This window comes from Nanorana parkeri, unplaced genomic scaffold (assembly GCF_000935625.1).
Source record: "Nanorana parkeri isolate BGI_ZX_2015 unplaced genomic scaffold, ASM93562v1 scaffold77, whole genome shotgun sequence".
NCBI lineage: Eukaryota > Metazoa > Chordata > Amphibia > Anura > Dicroglossidae > Nanorana > Nanorana parkeri.
The window spans coordinates 785,572-794,511 of record NW_017306345.1 but is presented as its reverse complement, the minus strand read 5'-3'; the positions used below and the strand labels follow the sequence as shown (position 1 = coordinate 794,511).

The 8,940-nt window shown below is 42.7% G+C and overlaps 1 protein-coding gene across 1 annotated transcript in view; it reads left to right on the top strand.

The window, feature by feature from the left end:
- LOC108804864 (plasma membrane calcium-transporting ATPase 2-like) overlaps positions 1–8,940 on the top strand; it is a 106,921-nt gene that overhangs the window by 4,892 nt on the left and 93,089 nt on the right. The window contains exons 2-5 of the mRNA XM_018576774.1: positions 114–311; positions 6,392–6,649; positions 6,773–6,898; positions 6,983–7,108. Of these exons, the coding sequence (XP_018432276.1) occupies positions 114–311; positions 6,392–6,649; positions 6,773–6,898; positions 6,983–7,108 (708 nt within the window). The remainder of the gene's footprint in view (positions 1–113; positions 312–6,391; positions 6,650–6,772; positions 6,899–6,982; positions 7,109–8,940) is intronic.

The following is an 8,940-nucleotide window of genomic DNA, read 5'->3' as shown; positions in this document are numbered from 1 at the left end:
GATAACTCTCTTAATCACCAAGCTTTAGGCGAGCGCTCAATACACTCCTTTTTCTATATGTAATATTTAACTGCCATATTTTAATAGAGAATCTTTTTATATTTTTATTACAGGTTTGTCTGGGAATCTTGCTGACTTGGAGAAGAGAAGGCAGGAGTTTGGAAAAAACTTCATTCCTCCCAAAAAATCCAAAACCTTTTTACAGCTTGTTTGGGAGGCCCTGCAAGATGTCACCTTAATCATTCTTGAAATCGCAGCCATAATATCCCTTGGTTTGTCCTTCTACCATCCTCCTGGGGGACACAATGAAGGTACATGATTTGTCTTTTCTTTAGCTGGCCATACAAATCAGATTGGTCATATGTGCTGTTGCATGTTTTTATATGGGTCATAAACCAATCTGGATCATGTCTATGCATACCTTTTTTGTTTTGTTGAAACTCTTGCAAAACCAGAAAGGAAAGCTCCAACTAAAGAACTAAATGTCAGGGAGGGCTTTTAAGGCAATTATAGTACCTTAAGAGACAATTGTAAAATGTATAAAATTACCAAACTTTATTCGGGCCATTAAAATACATAAAGCATAGATATATATATATATATATATTGGCAGGGCTTGAAAAATTTTAGGGTGTCTCACCAGTCAGTCAAAAATGTCACCAGTCAGCATGACCGGACTATAGCCTTTTAGCCATTTATGTTAACATTTTTTGGGGACAGATAGAGCTTTCTTTTGGAGGTATATAATCACCACGGGGGGGTTATTTTTTTTACTATATAATGAAAAAAGTACCGTAAATGTAAAACAAAAAAAGTTTCCCCTAATTATGTTATAAAACATTTATTCTTACCTATATTTTTGGTAAAACATAAAACTCGAGGTCACGTCGGGTAAATAGACACCAAACATGTCAAGCCTTAAAATTGCGTGCGCCCGCAAAATCATTTTTTTATGATTGTTTAATTTTTTAATTTACATGACAGGTCTTCTTTATGGAGACATCCGGGGTCTCCAAGACCCCTAATGTCACCGAGGGACCCCCAGAGAAGCTGATGAAGCAGAGATCTGCTTCATCAGCTTCTGTAGCTGGAGAGTGACACTGAATGCAGGAAGTGATGTAATATACGTCACTTCCTGCATTCGGGGAATGAGAGGAGATCAAAGGGAGTTCGTGTATTGAACTCCCTTTGATCTCCTGTCAAAGAGCTGTGCTGGTCCCGGCTGCATTGGACACAGCGGATCTCGGAACCGGCAGTGACAGCTGCTAATACAAGCGATAGAGCGTCTTTAGAGACGCCCGATCAATTGAATGTAAAGCTCCCGGCCGTGTAAATTCAACGGCCGGCCGGGAATACAGTCAGATGTATATGGTTCTTGCTAATTTTGCACATATTGATGTATGTGGTTTTTGCTAACTTCACACAGATTGATTTATAGATATTGTAAGGCATAGCACAGTACATGGAAGAGAGCACTGCCCTATAGTCGGGGCTGTTGTCAGTGTGCTCTTGTACAAGTCCGTGTCACCTATGGAGGTGTTTTTCCTCCCCCCTGGGATGTCCCCTCCCCCCACATGCTTGCACTTCTCCCCACTGACAGCCTGAAACCGCCACACATCGTAGTTTCTGGCAGAGACACCTGCTGATATTGACAAATCTGGATATCGAGTGGAAGGAGAAAAGGCTTGAGTTACCCTATGACATCTGGAGAGGCGAATGAGAAAGGGAATTCATAGTTCTTATGATACAGGCACTTTTAAATGTAAATCTGGCGAGTGCGTTTTGAAAGAAATACAGTGGTGTTTTGGTGAAGGACTATTTCAACTGTCATCATCAATGTCCCTATCCAGTGATGGTGTTAAAGGAGAACTATGGGGTTAGGGCTTTTCCCCATAGTTCTCCTAAGGGTAACGGGAGGACACAAACTAGCGTCCGCCCGTCACTCAAAGCTCAGTATACCGCGAGCTAAAGCTCGCGGTATACTGAGACGCGCAGCCGGGACGGATCTAGACAGTTCTGTCTGGATCCACCCAGCTGCGTGAGTGACAGCTGGCTCTGCCTATATAGAGGCAGAGCCAGCTGTACCTGCCCCCTCCCCTGTCCAATCCTCCAGTCAGCGCTGGAGGATCGGACAGGGGGGGGGGGGGGGGAATCCCCGCAGGGAGCCGTGAGTTGTCCAATCCTCCAGTCAGCGCTGGAGGATCGGACAGGGGAGGGGGGGGGGAAATCCCTGCAGGGTGCCGTGAGTGACAGTCACGGCTCTCTGCACGGAAAGATCGAGAAGTGAGCCAGCGTCGGTATTTGTTTGCTCACTTCCCGATCTACTGAGCCGACCTGTGACAGTTTCTTTGTCACAGGTCGGCTCAGATTATGAGGCTGAGTGAAAATCACTCACCTCATAATTCTCCTTTTAATAATGAATTCTTATGTGCGAATCACTTCAAAAACCTCTTAGTCCAAGGTCAGTGACAGTCCATTGGGGGAAGAAATCTCCAGCATCTTAGAGTTCAGAGAGCCTTTCAGATCCAAGGAGCCTCTGTAACATGATGAGAGTGTACAAGCTGACGTCATCAAGTTACAAGCGAGTAAACAAGTCATTGTCCATCTGGAGTTAGAGATATAGAGCATCGTATACAGTGCGGTGGTGCACATTTTTATGTGAGCGGTTATACCTTGTTCTTTTGCATAAATGTTTTAAACCTTCCTACACTATGGTGATTTCTAATGTGTACCCCCTGGTATGTGTGGTGGTAATGGCGCAAAAACTTATTAACATCTGAACTGCTGGAGCCAAAGGAAGTATTTGGAGTACACAATAGGTGTTTGAGGAAAAGAGAACCCAGACCGCTGAGAAATAATACCAGTGTCACTAAGCTTTAATTGACCATTTATTACAGATGGCCCAACTTTTCTGGTGAGTGCGATGTGGGGAAGTTAATACGAAGCGGAAGTGGAGTGTGGCTCACTATACATTTCTTGAAATTTAAGCACATTGTTTTGAAACATCTTTTGGCACATTTATTGGAAGTTTGCACATCTTGTTTTATTATTTATTATTTTATGTTGCCATCGATTTATTTTTTTCATGCAGATATAATATGATTTTGAATATACACACTTTATAATATGGATGATTTCTAATGGGTATTGATTGTTTTAGTAGTATTTATATACATGGAGAGTTGCAATATTATATATTGAACCCTATACGTTTTAGGGATTTATGTATATTTTTCATGAATTTGAAAGAAAAATGTACTATTTTTAAGCGTAGTGCACTTTTTAATCTACTGCCTATCAGTGCCATCTGTGGCATTCCCCTTGACACCCAAGCCATGTACCAAAAGCATCCACTTCCCTTAAAGGGAAATGGACCAGAACAATTCTTGTCCTTCATAGCAAAAAGGATCACCAAGGTTGGTAGTCTGTTGCTGCAGTAAATATTCTGACTGTATTGCCAGTTGATGATATACATAGTGTCAGGACACTCATTAAGGGGTAATACAGTAGGAGGGGCAGTTATCTCAGCGGGTAACACCATAGACAAAAGACCTTCAGAGAATGATTGTGGGTACAAAAAGAGGAGACTGAGAGGGGACACGATGATATTAAAGTACAAATTGTTTAATGGTACTGGAATAATTAGTAATGAACTGTTTTACTGTTAGCTCAGTAAAGAATACAAGAGGCCGTCATCTGAAACTGGAAGAGAAAAGGTTTAATTTTAAACAGCGAAGGGCATGAGAGCTGTAAAATTGTGGAATTCCCTTCCACAGACAGTGGTATCAGCTGAGAGTATGGAATCATTCAAGAAATATCTAGATACTTTTCTCAGCACACAAAATATACAGGGGTACAGGTCATCTTAGTAATACACACACACACACAACCCTGAGGTTGAACTTGATGGACCTGTCTTTATTCAACCTTAACAACTATGTAACTATGTACAGATATAAATGCCAAACATCATACATAGAGGGCCGAGGTATTGCATGAACAAAAAAGTAATCTGTAAGGAGTAACTGATGTGATAAGCATATGGAGCCTTTTAAATCCTAGGTAATTTGGGTGAGCACCGATTTTGGATAGCAGCTAAGAAGCTGATATGGAAGCTAATGCATTTGTGACCATAGCGCAGATTTAAGATGCAGCAAAAAAATAGGGACAGTGGAGAAAGTACATAAGAACTTACAGTACGTTAGATGCAGCTAAGTGGTAGGTAACAGGGGAGGTGAGCCAAGAAAACAAGTTATATCACCTACCTCTTGACATGTTGGGATAAACAAGAGTCCCAAGTATTTATGAAAGGCCAGTTTTAGAATGAGAGGGCAGTGAACCAAGCAATATTGTTTCAGGCCTAATGGCCGCTCTCATTCAACCTGAATGGTTGTTTGACGCCGGCGTACCAGTGTATGTCTTCAAGATAATCTACTTGAGACCAGATCACTTGTACATTGGAGTGATGGTTCCATATACAGTAGTCTGTAATTCTGTAACAACTGAAGTCAAAGCCGTGAGATAAATTTTGGGGGTATCAAGGAGCTCATGAAAGCATTGTAAGCCTTCCCTTATGTTGGCCATATCTTGCTTGCGCATCTCTTCCAACTTACAGAACATAGCCTCGATATTCTTAGCTTCTTAGTAGGAAGGAGTGCAAGGTATTTCTTGATAAATTCCTGTAATTCAGCATTATCAGCTTCACTCTCTGAATCTAAATGCCACAATGACTGGGGGAGCTGGAAGATCCTCCATGCTGTTAGAGGGGTAGTGGTGGACAGGCTCAGTAAAAATTGAGCTACGTGCCTGCCTTTTAAGAGTTTTTGCCCAAGATGAGAGCTTGCATGAGGGTCTTTTGTGAGTGTTTCAGGACCTGGTGCAGAAGCTTCTCAGAGATGCTTATTCATGCAGCCATTAGCAAACCATACCTATCCCCCAGGTATAAGATTTTCATCATAATGAGGATGTTGCCTTGCCTTCCTTGTGTCCAGCTCCCATTCACACTAAGAAGATTTTTCTCCGTTGTTTAGATGTGTTTAGAGCTGTTAAAGTTTATTTAAAATGCCACAGCTTTTGTTAAGGAAGTCGCGTTCCTTGTGTATCATTTTAGGTTCACTTTACTACTGTTTAGGCACATAAGCTTGAAGGATAAGATGGACCTTTTTCCTGTCAAGGTTCACTCTACTAGGTCACTTACTTCTTGGGCTTTTTGTCATTAGGAATCTGTTTTAGGTCTGTAAGGTCACAACCTGGCCTTCAGTTTGCATGTTCACCAAATTCTACAAGGTGGATGTGTCCGCATCCGCAGATGCTGGTTTAGGTTGCAAGGTTTTGCAGATGGCTTTGTGAGCTTCGTGGATTTTTTTTCTCCTGTTGGACTTGATTTCACCTGTTTATTGTTGGGACATACCCGATCCCTGTATGTGCACTGCTTTTGGGACTTTCTGGGGGTTAGGAAATGCTGTACCCTTTAAAAGACAATAAGAAACATGAGATTTTTGTTCTCACAGTAAAATTCCTTTCCTAAAATCTACAACTCTCTCTCCTCTTGTGGTACCTTTTTGTCATTGTTATGTTTAAATATTGCTTGTTAAAACTGAGCAGGCTAGTCATAGGAGGGTGGTTATGGCAATTAGGGACTGACCTCCAGTTTTTTTACCCCTAGTGTCCTGTCCTCTTGTACCTGCAATATAACCTATGGTTCATATATAAGAAACGTTGTGTTCCTCCATGAACTCCAAGAAATACATTTTGGTGGGTTATGAATACAAAAATCCTATAATTTGTGTAAGTTGAAATGTAACATCATGCATGGAAAAAAACTATGAAATTAAAACATGAGCTTTCACTCTGAGCATTAATATTCCCTTACTTTAAATAAAATCAAACTTATGTGATATCCCATTAGTCAGAAGGCTCTGGGGTACATGTCTGAGACAGTTGGAAGCTTGTAAAAACTGCTTTTCAAAAAATTACAGTAAAGAACAATTTTACTTTTTTTTTTTTACATTTCTCCTTATTAAAAACGAGTAAATATGTACCCAAAGCTTCTACCAAATACAACCGGCTCCGTGCCCAAAACTTATTTAGAATAAGATCTGTAGATTATAAAAGCTTAATGTTATAAAGGTACAGAACTGAGACATCTTTGAATAGAACAAAACACCCTGGGACACAAGTGGCTAAAAGGAGAAAAAGGCTCTGGTCTCTGAGAAGGAATCATACTGTTCATTGACATAATACATTGGGAATTATATTCATACCATAAACAAGCCTTCCATATGCTGTTTTTTTGCAGGAACAGTAGATGCTATGCTTTCTACGTGCTTGTACATTCTTAAATATTAATTTTATATTTGATTGTGTGGTAACATAAATATCTACTTAACAGCATGTGGGGAAGCTTCAGCAGGCGTGGAGGATGAGGGCGAGTCACAAGCTGGTTGGATTGAGGGAGCTGCAATCTTATTCTCTGTCATCATTGTGGTTTTGGTAACGGCATTTAATGACTGGAGTAAGGAGAAGCAGTTCCGGGGCCTCCAGACTCGCATTGAGCAGGAGCAGAAGTTTACTGTTATCCGAAAAGGACAAGTTATCCAGATTCCTGTGGCAGAATTGGTCGTGGGAGACATAGCACAAATCAAATATGGTATGTGCTAAATAATCAGTAGATAAGTAAATTACACTGTACTAAAAGCTGCATTCTGACAGTTATTTGCAATGAATTACAAATGAGATAATACCATATTTAAGGAGTTATGTATCCCTTTAGGTGATCTCTTACCTGCAGATGGAATCTTAATTCAAGGCAATGATCTGAAAATTGATGAAAGTTCATTAACTGGAGAAAGTGACCAGGTCAAAAAATCTCTTGAGAAGGACCCCATGTTGCTGTCTGGTGAGGCTGTTCATTTTTTTAAAGGGCATAACATAATTTCTCCAGAAAACAGTGATTGCTAAATAGCTGCTTAATTTCCTGTAGGTACACACGTGATGGAAGGATCTGGGCGTATGGTGATCAGTGCAGTCGGTGTCAACTCACAAACAGGCATTATATTCACCCTTTTGGGGGCAGAAAGTGAGGATCAAGAAAAGGCGTCTAAAAAAGGTAATTAACTTTTGAAAATGTACCTTCTCATGTGATCATGGCAGTGTAAGCCATCATAGCCATGAGCAGTTAGAAAAATCATTTTCTCTTCTGTTCTTTTGAAGTACACAGCCGGCAACTTCATCTAAAGGATGGGTTATACCTCCACCTGCAGGAGTAGGACGGTAGGCAGAAAAAAACAAGCACAGCCTAAGGAGTGGCCCCTGCTGGTGGCCTAACCCCCCACCTACTAGAGGCAGTTCTCTTTTTTGCATAGCATCAAGGAGTATGGACCTAATTCCCTTTCTTTTTTTCCTCATTTGATCTGCAATCAACAGCTGAGTTGGGTGACAGGCTGGATGTTTTTGATCTTTGTAGTCTCCCCCACTCAACCATCGAGCGCATGCAGACACCTACCTCAGATGCGACAACCCCCGGGATCTGGGGCAGCCTGTGAGATATTTCACAGGGGACGCATATGACCGACTGGCCACTGGGCTGGTCTGTCACAGTGTTCCCCTCAGTGAGAGGAGATCTGTGATGGGCGGAGGTACGCCTGGTGGGTAAGTATGACCCCCTTTTCTTCCTGCTGGGGTGACTAAGGGGTGTAGTGTGTGTGCGCCTTTCTCCCCTCTTGTCTTGTTGGAGTGGATTCCCTTCTACAGCAAGGCTGCAGTTTGTCTTGTGCTCTAAAGGGAACTGGCTGCAGGTGGCTTCTTGTCCTCCCTTGCTCCTCCCTTCCTTACGCCACTATGCCACTGTGTGTTTGCTGGGGGGACTTGCTTTACTAATATTAGGCGGCTACAGCTGCTTGTGTTTTGCAGCTTCACTATTTTCTCACCACCGTGCTGTATGCTGACAGGGGCGGTCGTGCTGTATTGCCTGGACAGTGCGGCTGCTTTTTTTTCTACATCCGCACTGTCCTATTCTACATGGCAGCACTCTATCCCTTGATTGCTTTGTGTGTTTCTGTCATCACAGCTACTCTATGTTGACAGACATGCTCTGTGCTTTCGGGGGCCGTGGCACGATGCTGTGCTGGAAAGTGGATCTTCCTCCTCGGCCTCCCATTGGCTACTGGTCAGCGGTACTTTCTGAGCTCGCTGCTCCACAAGGTGAGGGTCAGATACCGCTGCTCTCCTGGGTGCTCTGGGGCTGGTAAGCCTGCTGGGGGTCTCCTATTGTTAGTCCCCTAACGTCACTATGTTGCCCATAAGAAGGGACCCTGCGTGGCACCATAACGTTGGCTGTTTGAAGCATGTGACGATTTAATAAAAAGTGCTTTACTTCTTGCACATATCTTCAAGTGCTGGTGACTTCTATTATGGACTATCGTTAGTTGGCGGCGCACTGCTTACACTGTCAGTTTCTGGCATGGACATATCCAATACCAGGGGGTCGGGTTTGTCCCAATATGGTGGCTATGTCGGGTCGGCTTCTGGCTGCACTTCCTGTGGCTGATCTTCTACATTTGGGTCTGTGTGTATGTATGTAACCCTTTGGCAGCTTTGCAACCCCCCCCCCCCATCCATCTCAGGTCCCTGGGATACCAGGACTGTCTATCCCTACGGACACCCCTGCCTCAGTTTTAGGTTTTGCCTCCCATGTTGAACAAGCCCCACTGAATGGGCAAAGCTGTTGCACCTGGAAGGTGAACAGGTGTCTCCTGTTTATGTGCAACTGGATGATCAGCTAGTCCACGGTCTCAAATATGTCTGTAACATGTCACTGGATACCAGACCCTTGCTTTCTTAATTGACTGTGACTGCGGTTGTCCTTGCCATCTTTTGTGGCATTTTGCTGGCCTACTGACCAGACTTCTGAAAAAGAAGTGATGGAGCTACCCTTTATGT